The following is a 23,315-nucleotide window of genomic DNA, read 5'->3' on the forward strand; positions in this document are numbered from 1 at the left end:
ATAAAATAACGACATTGGTTCCTCAAATCCTACCAGATTCTGTGATTCATCTCTGAGTACGTGTGTGCTTGTGTGAGCGCGAGTTCTGCATGCTCACCCATTGCGCACGTCCACAGTCACAGCTCGAGGCTCCCTCAGACCGCTGTTGACCAGCATGCTCCTGTAAGCCCCATTCAGCTTGGAAACCTCAATGGTGTCTCGGCCCTTATCGCACCAGTAGAGGTTGCCCCCGACCCAGTCCACCGCCAGACCGTCCGGATTGCTCAGGGATGTCCGGTGCAGCACCTACAACAACGACCATGCAGGAATGCATATAAGAAGCACACGAAGAACAACTCCGCCTTTATCGCTGGATAGTAGAAACCTCAAACGTACCTCGACGTTACTGCCGTTCATGTGCATGCGGCGGATCATGCTGCCCTGCGTGGTCACGTCTGTCCAGTAGATCATCTGCTCTGCATAGTGATAGTCCAGTGCCACGGCGTTGTTCAAACCCTGTTACACACGATCACAAAATTAACCAACGCGCTCACAGCCAACTCTAATCTTTACTTTAGCAGACGCACTAAAGAAACCCTGAACTCGTTCGCCGATCCAGACTGAACGAGGGTAAAAGCGGACATTAAAATGACATTAGAACATCGGGCACTCTTACCTGTTTGATCAGGGTGTAGTTGCTGCCATCTAGGTTGAGCTTCCTCAAGTAGTAGCGGTTAGCAAAGAGCAGATAAGCCTCCTCTTCTACAAAAAGAAAATGTCCAGCCCAGCCAATTAGCCGTCAAAGGATATACACCGCCGGTCAAAAGTTTGTGGACACCCGACTGAAATGTTTCTCACGATCTTAAAAAGCTTTGATCTGAAGGTGTGTGATTAAATGTTTGAAATCGGTGTCGCAGACAAAAATATAATCGTGCCGACGTATTCATTTCTTTCATTAGAAAACGAACATTTTTATCCACATAAAAATCTTTTTCTTAAAGACGACATAATTCCTATAGTTTATTTTTATATATATAGTGTAAGTGAGAGTGGATTTGTGAGCGTGTTTGGTTCCGTTCATACCGGAAGAGGACTTGCAGCGTGTTGAGTCGTTAGCATGCACCGCATAACCTTCCACGCAGAAGCAGTGGAAGCTGCCATGGCTGTTGACGCAGCGCTGAGAGCAAGGGTACGTGGTGGTGCACTCGTCCACATCCATACATGTCTTGCCATCCTTTTTCAGACGGAATCCAGGCTCACAGCGACACTGATGAACGACAATACAAAAAAAAAAAACCCAACAACAAATAAATAAATAATAAATAAAAATCTGTGTTTATTCTTAAAATCAGAATGTTAAACAGTGATGGCCAGATAACAATGAAACCAGAGAGAATCTGACCTGTTGTATATGGAAGAGGAAGTATGTAATTTTTTTTTGTATTTATATATTTTTAATTACATTTTTGATTCATTTTAATTGTGCTTACTACCATCTGGTTGTCACTTATGAACGTACTAATCACCATTGATAGAAATTGTGGCTGATATTTCACCCTACTGGAAGAAGGATGGATGGATATCTAAATCTATACTTTTATCTACTGTATATTTCCTTTTGTGCAGACTGCAAACCCGATCACATCGCAACATCATCACAAACACCATCAACATCACCATTATCACAAACAACAACATCAGAAACATCGCTGTGGAAGCAGGGGCGTGCTCGAGCGCCGGTTCTGTAAACGGAGGGCGGAGATGGAGAAGGTGAGTGGTAAGGAATGCACACCTGGAGTGTGGAGTGGAATTCTGTGGGAGAAACCAGCATGGAGTAGTGCAGGTGTGTGTGATTAAAAAAAACTGAAAGCAAAAGTAAAACCTTTTGAGTTGTCCCAAGCCTGCCTGAACTTTCTGCCCGAACTTGGGGAGAGTGTCACAATCAACATCAACACCACCACCATCATAATCAACATCAACACCACCAACATCACAACACCACCACAATCAACAGCACCATTAAAATCACCATCAACACCACCACAATCACAAACATCATTATCAACACCACCACAAACATCACCATCAAAACCACCATCACCACAAACACCACCATCACCATCAACACCACCATCAAAATCACCATCAACACCACCATCACCACCACAAGCAGCACCATCAAAATCACCATCAACACCACCAACATCACAATCATAAACACCACCACCATCAAAATCAACATCATCACAATCACCACCACAATCAACAGCACCATCAAAATCACCAACACCACCATCACAAACACCACCATCACAATCACCACCACAATCAACAGCACCATCAAAATCACCATCAACACCACCATCACAAACACCACCATCAACATCACAAACACCACCATCACAATCACCATCAAAATCACCATCAACACCACCAACATCACAAACACCATCACAATCACCACCACAGTCACCATCAACACCACCAACACCACCATCACAATCAACAGCACCACCACAATCACCATCAACACCACCAACATCACAAACACCACCATCACAATCACCAGCACCATCAACAGCACCATCACAATCAACAGCACCATCAAAATCACCATCAACACCACCACAATCACAAACATCATTATCAACACCACCACAAACATCACCATCAAAACCACCATCACCACAAACACCACCATCACCATCAACACCACCATCAAAATCACCATCAACACCACCATCACCACCACAAGCAGCACCATCAAAATCACCATCAACACCACCAACATCACAATCATAAACACCACCACCATCAAAATCAACATCACAATCACCACCACAATCAACAGCACCATCAAAATCACCAACACCACCATCACAAACACCACCATCACAATCACCACCACAATCAACAGCACCATCAAAATCACCATCAACACCACCATCACAAACACCACCATCACAATCACCATCAAAATCACCATCAACACCACCAACATCACAAACACCATCACAATCACCACCACAGTCACCATCAACACCACCAACACCACCATCACAATCAACAGCACCACCACAATCACCATCAACACCACCAACATCACAAACACCACCATCACAATCACCAGCACCATCAACAGCACCATCACAATCAACAGCACCATCAAAATCACCATCAACACCACCAACATCACAAACACCAGCATCAGAATCAACAGCACCATCAAAATCACCATCAACACCACCAACATCACAAACACCACCATCACAATCACCACCACAATCAACAGCACCATCACAAACACCCCCATCACAATCACCAGCACCATCAAAATCACCATCAACACCACCAACATCACAAACACCACCATCACAATCACCAGCACCATCAACACCACCAACACCACCATCACAATCAACAGCACCATCAAAATCACCATCAACACCACCAACATCACAAACACCAGCATCACAATCAACAGCACCATCAAAATCACCATCAACACCACCAACATCACAAACACCACTTTCACAATCACCACCACAATCAACAGCACCATCAAAATCACCAACATCACAAACACCCCCATCACAATCACCAGCACCATCAAAATCACCATCAACACCACCAACATCACAAACACCACCATCACAATCAACAGCGCCATCAAAATCACCATCAACTCCACCAACATCACAAACACCACCATGACAATCACCAGCACCATCAAAATCACCATCAACATCACAAACACCATCACAATCAACAGCACCATCAAAATCACCATCAACACCACCAACATCACAAACACCACCACCATCAAAATCAACATCACCATCGACATCACAATCACCACAATCAACAGCACCATCAAAATCACCATCAACACCACATCACAAACACCACCATCACAATCACCACCACAATCAACAGCACCATCAAAATCACCATCAACACCACATCACCACCATCATCACAATCAACACCACGACCATCACAATCACCATCAACATCCTAAACATCATTATCAACACCACCACCATCACAAACATCACCATTAACACCACCACCTTCACAAACACCAACATCACAAACATCACCAACACCAAACATCACCATCACCACCATCACCACTACCACCACTGTTAAAAATAACATCATTTAAATAGTATAAAAAAATTGGAGAGAAAAGGTAACTAAATCACCCCTCCTCCAGCAACCAATTTATTTAATATCCACTTATCTGTCTATTATAAACAATAATATCTACAAATCTAGCGCCATCTGTCTGCATTAATCACTACATATCTATATTTACATGGCTCCCTGTCCACCTCTCTACTGAATTCTATATCTCTTGCTAGTTTATTGTGCAAAATTGGTCAGAAATAGGCCCAAAAGCGTGAACACAAACAAAATCAATACAAAATAGCATGTGTACTCAACATGCGCGCACACACACACCTTGTATCCAATCTTGAGGTCCTCACAGAGCTGTGTGCAGCCACTGAGCTTGCCGTTGAGACACTCGTTGACGAAGCAGTTGTGCTCGTCTGAGCCATCGCCGCAGTCGTCTTTCCAGTCACACAACGCATCCTCGCTCACACACTTCCCGTTGTTGCACAGATGTTCAGAGTCATTACAGCGCTTCTCTGTGAACGCACACACGTACACACACCCAACCAGAATTACACGTCAATGCTTCAAAACACCTGATCTGAGATTATAACAAATCAATCCGTCAGAATTGGTCAGTTTTTAAAACTTTTTCATTTACTGTTAGTCCCAGTCGAAACGCTGCGTTATTTGTATCTAGAAACCCGTAGCGAATTTTGTGAATCGGAACATTCTGTAGTTCTCTTCAGGACTGGACAGCGCCATACTTCGCTCAACCCTCAAACTGCATCAGAAAACAATGTAGAATCATACAGCTTTAGCTTCAAAATACCACCGAACAGAGTCGCCATTTTGAGTCTCTTCAGTGACCCGAGTCATTTGGTTCTGTTCAGTTAAAATCATTCGTTGAGATTCGTTCACTGATTCGTTCAGTTTGCCCAAAATCTGTTGGGTCAGAACTGGGATCAGCTTTGGCAGGGTTGTAATGAAAATGCTCCAAAAATTTCACAGGGATGTATAGGCAAGGGACAATATAGCCACCCAAAATAGACACTGGGCCATGTCAGTACTATTTGGCCTTATTTTACAATATACTGTTGAGGTCATAAGTTTACATATGCCCTGCAGAATCTGCAAAATGGTAACAATTGAAAATAAAGAAATAAATAAAACAGGCATCGTAAAATGATTTTTTATTTAGTCCTACCCTGAATAAGCTATTTCATATGACAGACATTTACATATAGTCCACAAGACAAAATAATTAAATAAATTCACACAAATGAACCAGCTCAAAAGTTTACACACCCTTGATTATTAATACCGTGTGTCGTTACCTGGATGATCAGCGACTGCGTTTGTGTTTTGTGAGAGTTCTTCACGAGTCCCTTGTTTGTCCTGAGCAGTTAAACCGCCCACTGTTCTTCAGAAAAATCCTCCAGGTCCTCCACATTCTTTACTTTTCCAGCATCTTCTGCATATTTGAGCCCTTTCCAACAGCGACTATATGATGTCGAGATCCGTCTTTTCACACTGAGGACGACTGAGGGACTCGTACACGACTGTTACATGAGGTGCAGACGTTCACTGATGCTCAAGAAGGCGACACGATACAAGAGCCAGAGGGGTGTAAACTTTTGAACAGGAGGATCGGTGCAAATAGAGTACAGCAAAATTTCAGTCACAACTGAAAGATTAGCTGATTTAATCGCCGAGCGGTGAACGAGAAAGGAGCCAATCTTAGTCACGCCTGAAGCGAATCACTGACTCAGGAAACGTGGATCAGGTAAAGGCACGCACGTAGCCGCCAATATGACTTAACTAATTCAGAGCCAGACAACCATATGACAATCATGAAGTCAGTATGGAAACACTGGTTTGCACGTTTCTAACTGGTACTTTGTGATTGTGAATACTGTCAGCAGTGCGAAAGGAATGACTGATACTATTTTGTGACATTTCATATGCAACAATCCAAAACAAAAACACCCCCCCCCCCCCCCCCCAAAAAAAAAAAAACCAAGTAACCCAAATACTACTTTCAATAATTGGAAGCAGCCATTCAAGGTGGATTTAACATTTAAAATGACATTTTAAGTGCAGTGGTACTTGAACACCACCACATCCTCATTCCTCAATTCCTAAAGATGCGAGTAAAATGCAAAGACACAGCCATCAGGTCCACGAGCTCAACGAAGCAGTCGATCTCTCCAGGCAGGGGCGACGTTAATGAGGCGGCAAACCGGCCGCCATCAACCCTTTCATCAAGCTCACACACTGTGTTGCACAGCTGGGTCCTAGCCAGGGATTTTATGACCACAAGCTTTTTATGGCTTCACGTACAGCTGCAATGGAACCCTGTCCTTTACATTTTCACACGAGTATGACAGCAGGGATAATACATTGGGGCATATGGTGTCTGCCATGATTATGTACTGTGAAGGAACAGATCAAATTTGAAGATGGGGGGGGGGGGTATATTCTTAGTATAAGGTCTTGTGCATTAATATAATCTTGTGATTTGCATTGTCTAGTGTCAGATCTGCTGTGAATCGAGAATCTAACGGTGCGGATACTGAAATGATTACACATCTTCGTGTTTGCGGTTACCTGGCTCGGTGCAGCGGAGGTTACCGGGGGCTTCGTCCGAGTGGTCATGACAATCAAACTCGCCATCACACTCCCAGTTCTTCTGCTTTAGACACTGGCCATTATCACAGCGGAAATCGTTGGGAGCACAAGTGGGGTACTCTGTTACAGAAACACACAATGGCTCATTAAATATCTAAACTTAAACCTTTCCCATAAGAAAGAGTAGTATACAGAGATCAGGCATGACATTAAAACCACGGACAGGTGACGTGAATAACATTGATTAGCTCGTTACATTGGCACCAGTCGAGGGGGTGGGATTTAATAGGCAGCAAGTGAACGGTCAGTTCTCGAAGTCGATGTGTTGGAAGCAGGAAAAATGGGCAAGCGTAAAGACCTTTGACAAGGGCCAAATTGTGACCGTTAGACGACCGGGCAAACACGATGCACGCATCGGTAAAGGGACAACAGTTTTACAGGTCATTGTCGTGTATCCGCACTATCTATGGTGTCTGGAATGTGCATTTTTTTTCAAACTCTCGAGGACACAAGCGGATGGTCACCACTCAGATTCAGACTGGGACGGGGATACCAAAATGCACACAGACACACTCACCACATTCGAGAGACTCGTCAGAACCGTCACGGCAATCCAAGTCGTGATCGCAGACGAAATGCTTGGGGATGCACTGCTTATTCTGGCACTGGAACTCCGTGTCATCGCAGGTCTTATTGTTCGCTAGAAAGAGACACGATGAGGTATAAAGTGAGGATAGGGAGGGAAAAAAAAAAAAAAAAAAAAAAAAAAAAAAGGGTTAACGGCAAAAAGTACTTAAATGAAGTGAGTGGACACGGACACTTACTGCAGCCAGCCTGCACACCCTCATCAGCTCCATCTGGACAGTCTTTATCCCCGTCACACTTCCAGCGCTGGGGCACACAGTGGGAGCCGGGGCAGTGGAAGGCTTCGGGACTGCACGTCTTCGAATCTGGAATGACATCGCGTAAGGTGTCTAGCAGAAAAACATCCCGGCCCTTGAATGAGTGGACAACTGTTTTTAAGAGCATACGTACACAGCCAGGTCCATAAGTATTTGGACAGTGACACAATTTTCGGAATTGTGCCTCTCTATACCACCACAATGGTGAAAAGAAGCAATCAAGATACCTTTGAGGTGTACACCTCCGGCTTTAACAAAAATACTCCATTAAGTGCTTAGGAATTACAGAGCCCCTCCATTTTTCACAGGCTCAAAAGTAACTGGACAAACCATCAAATCATAAATATTAGGATTATTTTTAACACTCGAGTGCAAATCCTTTGCAAATAATAAGTATGAGGTATAATAAGGTATAATGAGGTATAAGTAGTATTATAGTTCGACAGGCTGTTCGAAACACTGAGTTTCTTTCTCTACTCTGTTAAGACAGACACCACCAGGTTGGCATCTCTCATTAGTCCACCAACCCCCACACCTCCCCCACCACCACCCAACGCCTACGCCGACAGCTGTTATGACTCACTGCATCGGCTGCCCTCGTCTGTGCCATCTCCACAGTCATCGGTGCCGTCACACACCCAGGAGCTGGAGATACAGCGGTGATTCCCACACTCGAACTGCGTTGGCGAGCAAAACTTATCTATACAGAGGAAAAGACAAAGACGACAAGTGAGACAAAAGCGCAGACTTAATTGTCAGACGATATCCCTTTAAGAGCGAGCTCCAGTTGTAGGGGCTCCGGTTCAGGCTTGCCACTAACCGCAATGCGTCTCGTCTGTTCCGTTTTCACAGTCATTCTCTTTGTCGCAAGTCCAGCTCATGGGAATGCAACGGCCGCTGGGACAGGCGAAGAAGTTCACAGGACATTTCAGCTTCCTCTTCTCTGTAACAGACACATTGATTCCAGGAGTTACTAGATGCTCGTTTTGCGGAGAGTAAGCGTACGTAGTATTTATGTAGGAACGGGCGTGTCTGACCTGGGCAGTTCCTCTCATCGGAAAAGTCTCCGCAGTCGTTTGAGCCGTCGCACTGCCAAGAAGGTGCGTAGCACAGTGTGGTGTATTCGCATTTCTGGAAGGTCACACCTTTAACTCCTAACAGGTAGAAGCTCAAGCAATCTGTTGGGCCTGGGGAGAGCGTGGAATATTTAGAAATAAATTGTTATTTTTCTGTAGTTCTTGCTGACCTCTTGAAGCGATATAGCCCATCCCTGAGCAGTCATGCTTGGGGTTGAGGCAGGGTCAGACGATGGGATGCATGTTACTTAAACTTCTAGAACAGTGCTCTAGAAACCATTAAACAAAGATTGATTTTGCTGCGGCTTTTTTTCTAAATTTGCGATACAATTGGTTGAGATTTTTTATGCTACTTGAATTGACTGAATGCACGTTGTGATGACATCACACCACGCCCACACCTTGACCCAAACCTGCAGGTAATTTAGAAAAATTGCAAGCTCCTCGGGAGTATCGCGGAGTTTGCTCGATTTTGTGTAAATTTCGCCGATTGCAAAATCCTCAAAGGACTGGAATACACTTTGGCTATAGGTTTAAAATGTACTTATTTAACCTGGTCTATCTTCTTGTGGAACAAGGGGAAACACTTACTGCAATTCATTTCATCACTGGCATCCTCACAGTCTACCACCTGGTTACAGCGGCTCGAGTTGGAGACGCAGGAACCGTCCTTACACTGGAACTCCGACGCATTGCACAGGGTCACTGGGGAAGTGTGGAGTCACACACACACACACACACACACACACAGATGAGCACTTCATCATACAGTAGAAGACCCGTCAACCCCCAAGAGGAATGGTAGGTAGTCGCACCTTGGCGATGTACCACTACATGTTAACGTTAGACTGCCATACTGAACACAGGTATTGTGTTGCACAGTTATCATACCCTATTCCACCCTTACACACACCTACACACTGTACTTACTGTTGCAGGGACGCTCGTCTGAGCGGTCTCCGCAGTCATCTGTGCCGTCGCACCAGGAGCTGTGCTTGATGCAGCGTCCGTTGAGGCAGCGCCGGTAACCCTTCTTACAGCCGCGATTAGCTGCGGCAAACACAGCGATACATCAACAGCCACGCAAAGAAACACAAACCCTGTCGTGATGAGCGTGGAAAAACACCAACACTCAAAATGGTGCACAGCACTTACAGCAGTAGGACGGCTTCTCGTCGGATTTGTCTTTGCAGTGAGCTCGACCGTCGCATGTCAGGCTGTAATTGATGCAGTCGCCATTCCCACACTCAAACTCATCCACGCTGTTGCATGTGGTGTTCTCAGCTGGGAGAGAACGCATACACACAGTAGCTATTTGCTTTTTGGATATGAAACTAGAGTGCCGAGTACCGTTTGGACCAGCTCTCGAATGTAGTTTTTGTAATGTGCAGTGTAAAATAAAGCACTGATTATCTGCATGCGCGCGTGTTTGTCTCACCGACACACACGTTGCCCTCCACTAGCTTGCGGTCTCCGCGGCAGCTGCAGTTGACCCGGCCCTCGGAGGTGAGCAGACACAGATCCTCACAGCCACCGTTATTGGTGTGACATGGAGAGAACTCACCTAAGCACCACACACGGCAAAGATCAGTTTCATTCCCTATCAGCTTTCATGCTATTAATATCCGCATTAGTGTTCGAAGAAACGCACAGCTGTTGGTGTCCTTGGCCACGGCGATGATGCCCATGGGCTGCTGGGGAATGTCGGCACGCAGCACTTTCATATCTCTGCCGAATTTATCCGCTCTGAGCACAGCCCTGCGCACCCAGTCTGTCCAGAAGATGTACTCGCCATACACAGCCAGGCCAAACGGGTGCACGGGCGCGTTCTTCAAGACCACCTGTACACACACACACACACAAACAAACAAACACGAGAGTGTTGTGAATATACTGAAACGAATGTGAAACAAAATCTCCAAAGACTACAGGCACAGGAGCGCTCACAAAGCGGTTGCTGCCGTCGTACTCGCAGCGTTCGATCTTATCCAGCGTGGCATCAGAGAAATAAAGCTTCTCAGCACGATGGTCTATAGCGAGGCCGTTGGGCGTGCGGATGCTGTTACCCACAATCACCAGCACGTTAGCCCCAGACAGAGATGACCGCATGATGCTGGGAGCCAGCTCGTTCCAGTTCGTCCAGAACATCAACCTGAAAGCAGAGATCAAGATGTACTTACACTCAGATTTGTAAAACAATCAAGGATACAGCTGCATGTAAACCTAGCTATGATGACATATGAAACGAATAAAAAGAAGAAATTAATCTAATTTAGGTTCCCCAGCTAGGCCACGTCATCTCTACAATACGGAGTATAGAATCGAGAGCTTTAAAAGACCAGATCCAAGATGGTATGGATCCACACTGGTGCCAATTCCTCACCCTTGGCACTCGTCTAGAGCAAAGGCTCTGGGGTGGTCATCTCCAGACATGGTGACCACCGTGTCCCTGTTGAAGGCGCCGCTGCGGGTCTGGTCCACTGTGTGGCGAGTAATGGTGGAGGTGGTGTAGCTGGTCCAGTAGAGAGTGTCCCAACCCCTGTGATATGCCAAGCCCTCCACAGAGCCCACATCTAAGAAGAAAAAGACAGGGCGGAGTTGAAAGAAAGCCGAGAACATGCGACGAGAGCAAATGACGGTAATAACTTTAGAACTAAATAACGTGATGTTTGGATTGCATGCTGTGAACTTCAAAAGTTATGTTCTGGTGAATTATCCATCACTACAACGTTCATCCCATGTGTTGCATAAATGACTAATCACTTTGCCATGGGGCAACATCATTTTATTTAGCTCTATTTGTCTCCTGCAGAGTCTTCAGAAGTCAGCATGCCTCTATTAGTAGGTGTCTGCTGGTGCTGTTTGCATTGTGTGTATGTGTGTGTACACAGGAGTCATTTCATGGATGGCTTGCCTATGCACACACACACACACACACACACACACACACACCAGTTGGCAAGTGATCCCTATATTCAAGCCTGGCTCTCTGCTTCAGAATGAAGCAACACGACAACACTCAAGGTCTTAATAAAACAGATATTTTGAACACGATCCCTTAATAATAAATTAGTCCCATAGAGCTGCTGTCATTCTTTAAGGCACAGTGGTTCCACTGTTTAACAGATGAAGAAGAATGAGCACCAGCCATAAAGGTGTTTATGAGTGAGGTCTGTGCCATATCTCAGTCCTTATCTGCTGACATCACTTAGATAGGAGCCCATGACTGTGATTACTCATCCATAAAAAAAAGACAAGACAAAGCACGAAGGCTAAAAAAAAAAAAAAAAATGGAGATAGATAGTATGAAGAAGGAAATCAAGTACATGCCCAGAGCAAGGCAGGTCAAAAATCTCATAAACGGCCACAAAGATTGGTGTTACCTCAGTTGGTACAAATCAAATCAACCTTCCAAGTTAGTGTCGTCATATGTTGCATCCCCAGTCAGTCCGTCCAGGATTTCACGATTGTAGAAATGAATGCAAATGGACAAAGCCTGTCCCTAACAAGTCCATACAAAGAACATCAGAGAAAGGAGACCGAGATACCCCACCTTTCAACAAGGCTTCTATGAGGAGGTTGTTTCATTCCTCAGATAGATAGATAGATAGAGCATCTCTTCTTCTTATGAGAAGCTGCACAAAGACCATCTTCCCCTTCCACCCACCCGACTATGTTCTGGAATTCTACTGCACAGATTAGAAATAATGGTCCTGAAGAGGCTTTATATCGACAACACAGATGACCGTCGCGGTGGAGTAAAATCGATTGTTCTCACCATAGCACAGCAGGAACCTGTCTTAGCTTTGGAAAGCTGTGTTCTGCAAGGTTGACTGGTTTCACAAAATCAATACCAGCCAACAAGAAGCACTAGCTGTATTCAGAGCTGTTTCTGGATCACTGAATCCTGATTCACTGATCGATGCTCGGAGACATCCACCAATCCACTAGTGGACTAAAAAATAAATAAATAAATAAATAAATAAATAAATAAATAAGACTGAACGGTGTATTTGGTGACTGTCAATGATAAGTAGTTCTGCTTGCAAATCCAACACTTTTCCTTCCCAAGCAAAACACTATAGTACGATAAAATAGCCCATACCTCTCTCTTTCAAATGTCTGAGAGGCAGAGTGGCCTTTGACAATCAAGCAGGTGTTAATGCTGAGTGTGACTATCCCGAAAAGGCAGACCTAGCTCTCGTTTGATAACTACTAATAGTGCAGAGAGTCAATATGCTCATGTTGATACTGCTGCAGTGCGTGGGGGTGGGGGGGGGGGGTGTAGGTGGGTGGATAGTGAGGGGGTTGATAAGACTTTAAAAAGGCATAGTCTTGACCAGCTCAGCTCAAGTGGTGGGAGGAGTGGCAACCGCGGTTACATCATGTCACTGCGTAGTCCCTCACAGCCATCGTTATCAGACCTTCAGCAAACATTAGAAGCAAAGGATTAGCTCCGGTGCATCGTGGATCAAGGAGAAAGGCACTGAATGGCACCCATAGCTGGGTATCAAAGATGGACTGGGATATGCAGAAAGTTCTAGTGCCCATAGTAGACACAGTCATCATAGTGATTGGACTGCTGGGCCACTCGTTGGTAATCTTCATCTTGGTAAGGAGGCGGCGGAAGACAGCGTCTCGGACTTTTCATGGGACTGATACACTACTACTGGCCTTAAGCACATCAGACATGCTGTTGCTACTCTCTTTGCCGTTCCACACAGCTGCAATCACGCTGGGCAATTGGCCTTTCGGAAGCTTACTATGCAAAGCAGTCAGCTTCCTAGGAGTGGCCTGTAACACCGTTAGTGTGTTCACGCTAGCTGCACTAGCGGTAACACGCTATCTGACAGTGGTGCACCCAACCTGGGCATACCGCTCCAGGATGAAGCGCTGGCTTCAAGTCTTGGCAGTTCTGCTTTGGGCACCAGCTATGGCGTTGGCTGCTCCACAATTTGCTTTCCGCAACGTGGGCACGTACGCCGCAACACACTGCTTTGCCTTCCTCAGTGACATCAGCCAGGTGGTCTACAGCACCGCCCTCTTCTTATGCAGCTTCGTTCTGCCTCTACTGGTCATCATCCTCATGTATGCCAAACTCTACAGTTTCCTGCGTAGGACTAGCATGCGGGGGCACGCTTTGCAGTTGCAGCGCTACCAGAAGCAGGTGACCCAAACCACAGCCTTGCTTGTTGTCGTGTTCACAGTCTGCTGGCTACCTTCCTATATCGTCATGTTCTGCCGAATCGGCCAGAGTGTCACCAGCACAAACAGGCTCCGCTCTCTAGCACTCTTGGCACGGTTAATGGCCACGTCATCGTCCATGGTCAACCCACTGCTGTATGCTTTCGTGTCACGGAAGTTCCGTCGGGAGCTGCTGGGCAAGGCGCGGTGTGCGGACTGCACGGCAGTACGCGGACTCGTGTGTTGTCCAGAGAGAAGCAGAGACATTGTACAGCCCTTTAACCCTGCGGAGCTGGAAACCCCACAGCCATAATGGAAGCAAAAAGACAGTGACTTTGAAACCTCGATCTGTGATTAAGATCGAAAGAACCTTGCGGGATTTTTAAACCAGTAGCCGACCGAAGACGTCAAGCGGCGGACCGGAATTTCAGTTTTTACAACAGAGCTGTATTAGGAAACCATAAAAGATGGAAGAGTGCATCAGCTTCATATTTTTATCCATGAATGAGTCAGGTTTTAATGCGTTCATATCATTGACAACCTTGGGTTTTTTTTCCCCCCTTATATAGAGACGCCAGACTAATATGGCGTTTATGTCTGTTTACTACCTGACATATAAATAGCTGCTTTGCTCTAGTTATAAAACTATGGAAACCTCACTACCCACAAGCACCTAACATCATGTTTACAGTACAATTAAAAATATGGCTCTGTTAATTCTGCACTGACTGGTGACCATTTGAAGATTAAAGAATGGGATAGGCTATGCCAAGCATGAATATGGGGAAGGAGAACATGTTATTCTTATACACGTGGAAGACAAATACGTTTAAACTACACCTCGAGATGAGGGTCGAGATACGAATCAGGTGAACACTTTGTATTCAGGTCTAACCTTAAGCCTTAACCTTATCATAAGTCCACATGCTCCTTCTCTATCGCTCAACGCACAGCTCTAAATGTTATTTTTTTTGAGGGAATTTATTTTTAAAAATAGAGAAACACAAACTATGCTTAGAAAAATTTCTGCATACCTGTGGACTATTCAATTCACTTTAATTCAATTTTATTTGTATGGCACTTTTAACAATGGATGTTGTCTCAAAGCAGCTTTACAGAAACATATAAACACAGGATAGAGATTTTAAGTGTGTAAATTTATCCCTATTGAGCGAGCCGGTGGCGAGGAAAAACTTCCCAAGCTGATATGAGGAAGAAAGCTTGAGAGGAACCAGACTCAGAAGAGAACCCGTCCACGTCTGGAAAGGCCCTAATCCACTTTTAAAATACAGACCAAATCATACACTTACTTTCAACAATGGTCTTGCGTGCTGAGCCGTCGTCGTTGATCTGCTGAATGTTCCCGAAGTGGATATCACTATAGAAGATCCGGTTGGCTCCTCTACCGCCGCCGCCCCTGTGGTCGAAGGTGAGAGCAATGACATTTCTCATGTGATCTGGGTCCTCGAAAGGCTTGATGGGTGCATTGAGGTTGGTTTCGTCCGACAGGTGAATGCTCTTCAGGATGGTGCGCTCAGAGTAAAGCAGGTAGCCGTCGTAGTCGCGGCAGCTGCGCCCGTCTTCGGCCAGCGTGCCATGGGCACACGCGCAGGTGCGCGCTCCGTTGCCACGGTATAGACATAGCTGCTCACAACCACCGTTTTTGTCCTTACAGATGTTGGTGCCTGCGAGGCAGATCAAGTCATAAAACAAAGACGAACCATGTTAGGGCCTTGAAGGGAATCTAAACCATAAATATTGCTGAAACTTAAATGCTCCACATCAATCGGTCTAGAAAAGTATTCTGGAAAAATACAAACCAATGACGCGTTACTTGCCGGCGAGTACATTTTACTCATGATTATGGGGTCCTACCTTGCTGCCTGGCTCGGTTGAAGACTTTAATATCCTTGAGCTGCACACCAATGCCTTTTCTTAGATACACCATATCGGTGGCATTGTTCTTATTTCCTCTCTTAATGGAGCCATTGGCGTGTGTTCTGGATTATACAGAAGACAGTTTGTTAATTTAAGTGCTCATAATATTTGAGCTGTTCTAATAACGTCGGGCACACGGACAAGACTGATGCACCTGTCACTCCAGTAGATGTAGTTCTCAAACACAGACACGGCAAACATGTCCATGTTGTGAACTGCCAGAACCAGCTCCCGGTTCCCGCCTGTCTCCAGATTAATACGCTCGATTTTGTCTGTACGTGCGTCACACCAGTAGAGCAGTCCTTCCTAAACGTGCACACACACCATAATTAACTAGAGAAAAATTTCGCTAATATAACAGTATTATGACGTTATTAAGAGAAGGATCTTACAAAACGTATGCTTTGTAAACACCCAAAAATGATTTAAAAAAAATAATAAAAAGCCTAGGAAAACTTGGTCTGGAAACTAATTGTGAATTTAAAGCGGTGTTGAAAAATATGACCAAAATACTAATATATACTACCAGTCAAAGGTTTAGACACAAAATCTTTTTCTTAAAATGAAACGAATTGATTGTCCCAAACAAGTCTCCTGGGTAAAGATTCTTCATGAAGTTGGTTGCTATCAAACTTTTGTTTGATAGCATAACCAGAATCTAAGAAGCAGCCATACAACAAGAGAAGACTCTTTAAAAAGCATGTTTATGAGTGCAGGGATACTTTGAAGATGTCGTATTTCTCCCCCCGACGATGAGATATGATACTGTATGTTGCGGGTTGTTCCAGTTGTGCTGCAATAGGGACAAAGTGGCAAGGTACAAACCTCATAATCAATGGAGATGCCATTGGGCCAGCTGATACTGACATTGACCAGGACTACTCTTTCTGAACCGTCCAGCTGAGACCTCTCTATGCGTGGGTACTGACCCCACTCGGTCCAGAAGAGGTACCTTGGATACAAGAAAGGGATCATGTGAAGAAGAGATCATCAAAGCGATCATGTGTGACACTGATAAGACAGCATCCAATAGAGCCGTTTTATCACTAGGCAGTGTACCGAACCTAATCATTATTGCAGTGTAAACATTTCCACATCAATAATGCTCCGTTGACGAATACGAACACTGTTTGTGGACTGCAGAATTCTCGATGCACTCGGACACATACGCACACACTCTCGCTCACCCTCTCTCTGGATGGACGGCAATGGCGCGGGGTTTGTCCAGACCATGAGAGATGACTACGTAGCGGAAGGAGCCATTGAGTCTGGCCACCTCAATCATGTCGAAGCCTTGGTCGGTCCAGTAGATGTTCCCTACACAATGTAATAAAGCACCATCAAGCAAAGCAAACAAGCACAGATAGCTTCATATGCCAAGCTTTAACGTTACTACAATTTCAGTACAGAGTATAAAGCACTGTCAAAGACCGTCAGAGCAACCAACCCCAAAGAGAAATAATTCCAATTGACGTACTATACACTTACACTATGCACTAGTTACTCTACCGTCTAGTGTATGGATTTTAGAAAGGTAATATCGTCTCAAAAGGAACACGAGCGTGTTTTGTTTTTTTTTTTTTACTAACCCGAAGTATAAGCAGTTTCCTAGTTTCGACGACGCATGACGTCATACGCACGTAACGTGACGCCGATAGCTTTAGCAGATACCCAGAGTCACCGACCATGACTTTCTTCAGTTTACAGTTTGTCAACGTTACCTTTTATAAAAATTATATATTTGCTTATTTTATATACAAGTATTTATGCATTATTTTTTATGGATGCACAAAAAGCACTGAATTAAACTAGTCCTAAATGAATAATATATTCTGGTGTGTGTGTATTGGGTTCTTTTCAGTCTTATATAATTGGACAAACATTTGTGTCAAGTTTTAGTTTGAGGTTTATATTTGTAACACTCTGTGGATTTTATTTTGAATAAATGGAAAAATGGTACTGAAAGTTTGCCCCCCCCCCTCCGATTAATCGGAAAAAAAAATAATCGACCAACTAATCGATTATGAAAATAATCGTTAGTTGCAGCCCTGATAATTATTAATGTGAGATGGAGGAAGGTCCCAGGGCTTCCAAGGAGTGTTAAAAACACATACAACTAATCATTCCAGATTTATATATCGACTGGCTCTTTTGCCATTGGTGAGAGGAAAATTGATACACAATATACTATCAATATCTATGAGAGTGTGTAAGGCATCTTTCTAACCTGCGATCCAGTCAACAGCAATGCCCTCCACACGCCCAATGCCATTAGTAACCACGTCTTCTCTCCACGTCTGGTCTCTTTTGGCTCGGCTGATGGTGCTAAGACCCATGTCCACCCAGTAGATGGTGTCGTTTTCTACACACACAGCACAGCATCAAATTAACAGGCCACTCGAGCTATTCATAACAACATGCTGGAAAGGTTTTATTTTTACAGCCTCGACTTCCTGGACCACATCTGGCTGTCAGTACAGTGCAAATTAACTGCGGTCCCGATTCAGGATGAACACAGGTCCAGGAAAAGTTTTAGAAGTGAGCTGTAAATGAGATGTTTGCACTCACCGGCATGAAAGTCGATGCCCACTGCCAGAGACGTTCCCGACACTGGCACAAGGGCGTCAGATTTGTCGACTGGGTCCAGAGGAATTCCGCGGATGCCTTCATGCACCGAGTACAGCAAGAAAGAGCCCATACCTACCCACAAACATGCCAAGACAGAGTTTATCCCACTAGGGACACAATGTAAGACAGCTCACTACTTAACAAAAGCTAGAAAGTAGTGTTTTCCTGAACTGGAACAGGTTTCTTTTTTCCCCATACATCTTAATAAAAAGGTAAAATTCTAGTATTTTAAAATCTGGTAATCATCCAACAAAGCGTGGCCTTTACTCTCACACTTCGCTAGCAAGGTTTGAGATATTTTTAGGTCTTGGTTGTGTTTATCAGCCCACTGACTGTGGGCAATGTTCTGTGGTTAAATAACACGGTACAATATATACAACTGATTATCTACACATGTATGTGTATGGCATCAGATAGTCAGAAGACAGTACCTTCACAGGACTGCTGGCCGCTCTTCAGGTTGTAGCCTGCTGTGCACATGCAGGCTCTGCTGGTGGGTGAGGTAGGCAAGCAAAGCTGAGAACAGTCACCGTTGTTCTTAGTGCACACGTTTGTACCTTCAACACAAAATAATAGTGGTTTTAAACTTAGTACTGCCAGTTATCATGAGTTAATGTACGTGGGTGTGACCAGTAGGGTTTTGAGTTTGAATCCTAAGTTTGCCAGAAAACCATGGTTGGGTCCTTGAATAAACCCATTAACACTTGCTCAGTTCTGCACTTGAACTGCATGGAAATGACGTAACTGATCATACTGTACCACCTGTAAACTCGCTCATTCATGCAATTATCCAAATCAGCCAGTCAGCTGACACCAGTGCAATGTATAAAATCATTCAGATTACATATCAAGAGTTTCAGTTGGAGGCAACATGGATGGAAAGGCTGAGTTGATGAGAGAGGTCAGAGAACAATGGACAGACCGGCTAAGGTAACTTAAAAGACCACTCCTTGCAACCATGGTGAGTAGAAAAGCATCTAAGAAGGAACATCACATCAGACCTTGAGGCGGATTGGCTACAACAGCAGAAGACCACATCGGGTTTGTTCTCCTGTCAGCCATGAACTGGAATCTGAGACTACAGTGGTCACAGGCTGACTGAAACTGGACGGATTGGAAAAAGACTAGATGTTTTTCCAAATCTTCAACTGTCCACTTTTGGTGAACCTGTTTGTATGAATGGGCAGGGGTACCGGTGTTCCTATTGACGTGGACGGCAAGTCTATATCAACATAAGGATATCTAGAAGAGTTATACTGTTGTCATTATTATATAGCAGTATGTGTGTTCATCAGGGAAAGTGATATTTCTAACGTTGCGAACAACAAAATCCAAGTAGACAGAAAGAAAAAGAAAAAAAAAAAAAAAAACCTGGCACACACATCCATGGACAGAGTGGCTCCATGGTAAGTGATAAATGATTAAACCCATCTGTTGTCTGTTTTTGTAGCATTTAGACTAACTGATCACATGATGCTGTGGATTAACAGTATGTTGTTCAGCAGTTGATCTAGCTGTGTAGTAAACAACAATAAAAAAAAATGGTGTGTGTGACCATTAATTGGCAGCTACTCCATTTTTTTATTTTTTTTTTTACTGACCAGAGACCACAGCCCCACTTTACTGCTTTTTTATTGGCTCATAAGACCAGTAAAGTCATCTTGAAAAGTCATCCTGCCTGAAAATGTGCAAGGAGATATGACTAAATGATGTTTTTTTTTCCCATTCTGTCACGACCCGAAAGCAGAGAACCCGAACCAACAAACACAATCACCTTTCTGTTGGACCGTCTCATTGTAGATCTTCAGATGCATCACTGGAGACGTGCCATTCCTCAGAACTTTCCAGTTGCCTCCGTCCTTCTTGTCACAGGTGCCTACCTGGTCTGTGCCCTGGTCTGCCCACCACAGCTTGTCCCCTGGAATGACCGATAACACCATACAATTTCATTCATGAGGTGTTAGGTTCGATTTTCTAGCAGCAGAAAAAACCCCCAAAAGAACAAAGTCGCTGATAAACGAACTAGTAAAAAAAAAAAAAAGTAGTAGTTACCCATAATGGCGAGAGCGGTGGCTCTGGTGAGCTTGCCTTTTACACCTTCAATGATCTCCAGGCCTGTGCCGTCCAGATTGCAGCGATTTATTGTGCTGTTGCCTGAACTGATCCAGTAGAGCTTCCCCTCATCAAAGTCAATAGAGAGCCCTGTTAAACACCAGCGAAGAGCAGGGATTAGCTGCATCCACCTCCAGGTAAATTCCACACAGGACTTGTTATTACATTTCAACACGGCACAAATGCAATCAAAGGAATTATGCAGCGAAGATTAAGCAACTATTAAGCACTAAAATAGTGGTGTGTTTAGATTTCAGCTCTGCGCAGTGCTATTATAGGAAAATAACCGGCTGTCCTTCCTTGCACCACTTTTGGTAGGTATTAACCCCTGCATACCGGGAACACGCCACAAGACCTGCTGTTTTTGGAGATGCTCTGACCCAGTCGTCTAACCATCACACATCAGGCCGTTGTCAAAGTCGCTCGGATCCTTACACGTTCCCATTTTTCCTGCTTCCAACACGTCAACTTCGAGAACTGACTGTTCATTTGCCGTGTAATATATCCCACCCCTTAACAGGTGCCAAAGTAACGACATAATCATAATGGTACAATGTTATTCACTTCACCGGTCAGTGATTTTTATCTTATGGCTGATCAGTGTATGTTATAGCAGCTATAAACAGTCATCTCCTCACCAACATATTTAAAAAAAAAAAAAAAAAAAAAACCACAAAAAACCCCCTCCAACTTTAGTGATATTAATAAGACAGCTTTCCAGGTTCAGAAAATGTAAAGCTACAGCTTTGTTTCAAAAAAAAAAATGCTAAATAGACATCTCTTGGCAGAATACTTCACCATATCACACACAATATCAATTACACACACTTCAAGATTAAAAAAAATAATAATAATTTAAAAAATTATGTGCAGTGGTCACCATATATGTCTGTGCTGGAAAAAAAAAAAAAAAAGACGCATTACAACGAATAATTTATAAACATTAATATAAAGCTGTGACGTGAATGATAGCACTAGCCAGGATGGTACAGGATGAGATTTAATAAACACTTTTGACCAATCAGGTTCAAGAACGGTGCAGAGGTATAAAGCAATATAGTAAAGCTTTTAGTTTATATTTATTTCCGATTGTACATTGAAAAGTAGCGTATAGTGTAATGTAGTGTTTCTCGTTGCTGCGCGGAATCCTATCCATACGAGAATCACATCAAAATGATTAGAGAATCTTACAAAGGCAAGAGCGTAGAAACTAAACCGGCCAAAATCTATATTCGGTGAGTACATTTTAGAGTGCATATCAGCTAATAGATCATGTGCTTTAAATTCGATTGGTTACTCACCCACGGGGCCTTTCTGATTGGTGAAGAGTAACGAGCGGTTGCTCCCATCTGTGTTGGCCATGCTGATGTTGTCCCCGTCTGTCCAGTAGAGCTTTCTGGAGAACAATCATTTGCAGAATTAAGTAGTTAAGCATCATGCAAGCTGCCTTTTTGAGACTTAAAGGCGGTTACAGGAAAATACGCGCGCACACACGCTCTTACTGTAACACAACCAATGCTATTGAACTACAACCGAGGGTTCATTTTGATCCGTCATGTCCCTAGTGCATTTCGTGCTGCATGTAACCGCTGCTTAATCTCTTCCTCACTTTGAAGGTAATGGAAAAACAGGCGCATTTGCTTCACATCAGTAGTACAATTGGCACTGTTTACAAAGCCGGAGTCCTGAAAACTGCGGCTCGAAGTCCTATCGTGAGCGTAATTTACAAACTGTAAGCCTAAACCCCATGACCACCCTCCGAAAAACCCAAACAAAAAATGTACGCAGTAAAACTCTCCCTTATTGCTTTGCGACTTCAAAGACCCAGACTCTCTTTCTTCACAAACAAAACAGCCTCATCCCGTCCCTTCATCTTGTCCTTCAAAAGGTTCCCACTTCATTTCAGCCACTTGTTTTCTTTGGAAACAGCCAACGCATATGGCCCAGGCATCTGCTCCTTTTAAATGCCATTTTCAAAACAATGCCAGTTTCAACAACACCAGAGTCAGCAGAGGCAGGAGTTAAAGAAGGATGTTACTCTTTCAACCATGGTATTTGGGTCTTTTTCAACATTACGAAAGTACAGAAACATTTACGGGGGTGGACAAAAATCACTACCACGGGTGCCTGGGGAAAGCAGATCACATATTCGGCCTCGGTCAGGATTTGCGCTAGTCACGAGACAAAAGATATTCTACTCCACTGCATTTGATATGTTTGAATACAGCACGTTCCGACCGGTAAATATATTTCGAGGTCACGTAAAGCATCTCGATGCACAACAGTCACCTTGCACTTAGACACTTCATCGAGTGATGACAAATTTTTATGTATGACGAGTGAACGCTAGAGCTCACAGCCAAAAATCATTGTTTGTCACGATGCTTCATCGGCAGAGACATAATCAGGAACGAATAATAAAGTCGCCTCTCACAGGGATTCGAAACAAGTATTCGTTCGTTTTCCACAGTCTGTGTTAAGGCACATCACACTTTTAAGCTCAATTATGCTAGTTAGCCTAGTTAATGAGATTCCAGGCAAGCACATGACATGGGACGGTAAACTTGAGCTAGCTAACAAATTTTTTGACTCGTCCTTAAAAGAATTTTTGAAGAGGAAAGGCTCATCTATAAACGAACTATTTATTTCACATAAAGTCTGGCTGTAAACATTCCAGCAATTTCACTCTGCGTTTCTAGAATCACAATGGCAATGTATTGGCATCTCACAGTTTTATTATTGTTAT

The 23,315-nt window shown here is 44.0% G+C and overlaps 2 protein-coding genes across 3 annotated transcripts in view; one reads left to right on the forward strand and one right to left on the reverse strand.

Annotated features, from left to right (window-relative positions):
* The window catches only part of lrp1ab (low density lipoprotein receptor-related protein 1Ab), a 150,850-nt gene that overhangs the window by 27,497 nt on the left and 100,038 nt on the right, over nucleotides 1–23,315 (reverse strand). For both annotated transcript variants that reach the window (XM_053644002.1, XM_053644001.1), the window contains exons 31-59: nucleotides 21,871–21,965; nucleotides 20,510–20,659; nucleotides 20,232–20,375; nucleotides 18,889–19,014; nucleotides 18,398–18,529; nucleotides 18,057–18,191; nucleotides 17,017–17,146; nucleotides 16,655–16,781; nucleotides 15,984–16,135; nucleotides 15,767–15,891; nucleotides 15,202–15,576; nucleotides 11,091–11,280; nucleotides 10,655–10,859; nucleotides 10,359–10,548; nucleotides 10,146–10,271; nucleotides 9,863–9,991; nucleotides 9,638–9,757; nucleotides 9,299–9,412; nucleotides 8,669–8,818; nucleotides 8,452–8,574; nucleotides 8,215–8,331; nucleotides 7,554–7,679; nucleotides 7,307–7,429; nucleotides 6,709–6,849; nucleotides 4,447–4,634; nucleotides 1,063–1,246; nucleotides 656–741; nucleotides 376–495; nucleotides 98–285 (exon numbers count right to left, since the gene is read on the reverse strand). In XM_053644002.1, coding sequence (XP_053499977.1) covers nucleotides 98–285; nucleotides 376–495; nucleotides 656–741; nucleotides 1,063–1,246; nucleotides 4,447–4,634; nucleotides 6,709–6,849; nucleotides 7,307–7,429; nucleotides 7,554–7,679; nucleotides 8,215–8,331; nucleotides 8,452–8,574; nucleotides 8,669–8,818; nucleotides 9,299–9,412; nucleotides 9,638–9,757; nucleotides 9,863–9,991; nucleotides 10,146–10,271; nucleotides 10,359–10,548; nucleotides 10,655–10,859; nucleotides 11,091–11,280; nucleotides 15,202–15,576; nucleotides 15,767–15,891; nucleotides 15,984–16,135; nucleotides 16,655–16,781; nucleotides 17,017–17,146; nucleotides 18,057–18,191; nucleotides 18,398–18,529; nucleotides 18,889–19,014; nucleotides 20,232–20,375; nucleotides 20,510–20,659; nucleotides 21,871–21,965 — 4,311 coding nt within the window. The remainder of the gene's footprint in view (nucleotides 1–97; nucleotides 286–375; nucleotides 496–655; nucleotides 742–1,062; nucleotides 1,247–4,446; nucleotides 4,635–6,708; nucleotides 6,850–7,306; nucleotides 7,430–7,553; nucleotides 7,680–8,214; nucleotides 8,332–8,451; nucleotides 8,575–8,668; nucleotides 8,819–9,298; nucleotides 9,413–9,637; nucleotides 9,758–9,862; nucleotides 9,992–10,145; nucleotides 10,272–10,358; nucleotides 10,549–10,654; nucleotides 10,860–11,090; nucleotides 11,281–15,201; nucleotides 15,577–15,766; nucleotides 15,892–15,983; nucleotides 16,136–16,654; nucleotides 16,782–17,016; nucleotides 17,147–18,056; nucleotides 18,192–18,397; nucleotides 18,530–18,888; nucleotides 19,015–20,231; nucleotides 20,376–20,509; nucleotides 20,660–21,870; nucleotides 21,966–23,315) is intronic.
* LOC128619680 (galanin receptor type 2-like) lies at nucleotides 13,204–14,290 on the forward strand. The gene has a single exon (XM_053644012.1). It carries the CDS (start codon nucleotides 13,224–13,226, stop codon nucleotides 14,202–14,204), a length of 981 nt encoding a protein of 326 aa, XP_053499987.1. The 5' UTR covers nucleotides 13,204–13,223; the 3' UTR covers nucleotides 14,205–14,290.

This window comes from Ictalurus furcatus, chromosome 15, assembly GCF_023375685.1.
Source record: "Ictalurus furcatus strain D&B chromosome 15, Billie_1.0, whole genome shotgun sequence".
Taxonomy (NCBI): Eukaryota; Metazoa; Chordata; class Actinopteri; order Siluriformes; family Ictaluridae; genus Ictalurus; species Ictalurus furcatus.

What these genes read in the sequence shown, in the direction of transcription:
- LOC128619680 (XM_053644012.1), top strand. Translation starts at nt 13,224, where the DNA reads ATGGACTGGGATATGCAGAAAGTTCTAGTGCCCATAGTAGACACAGTC.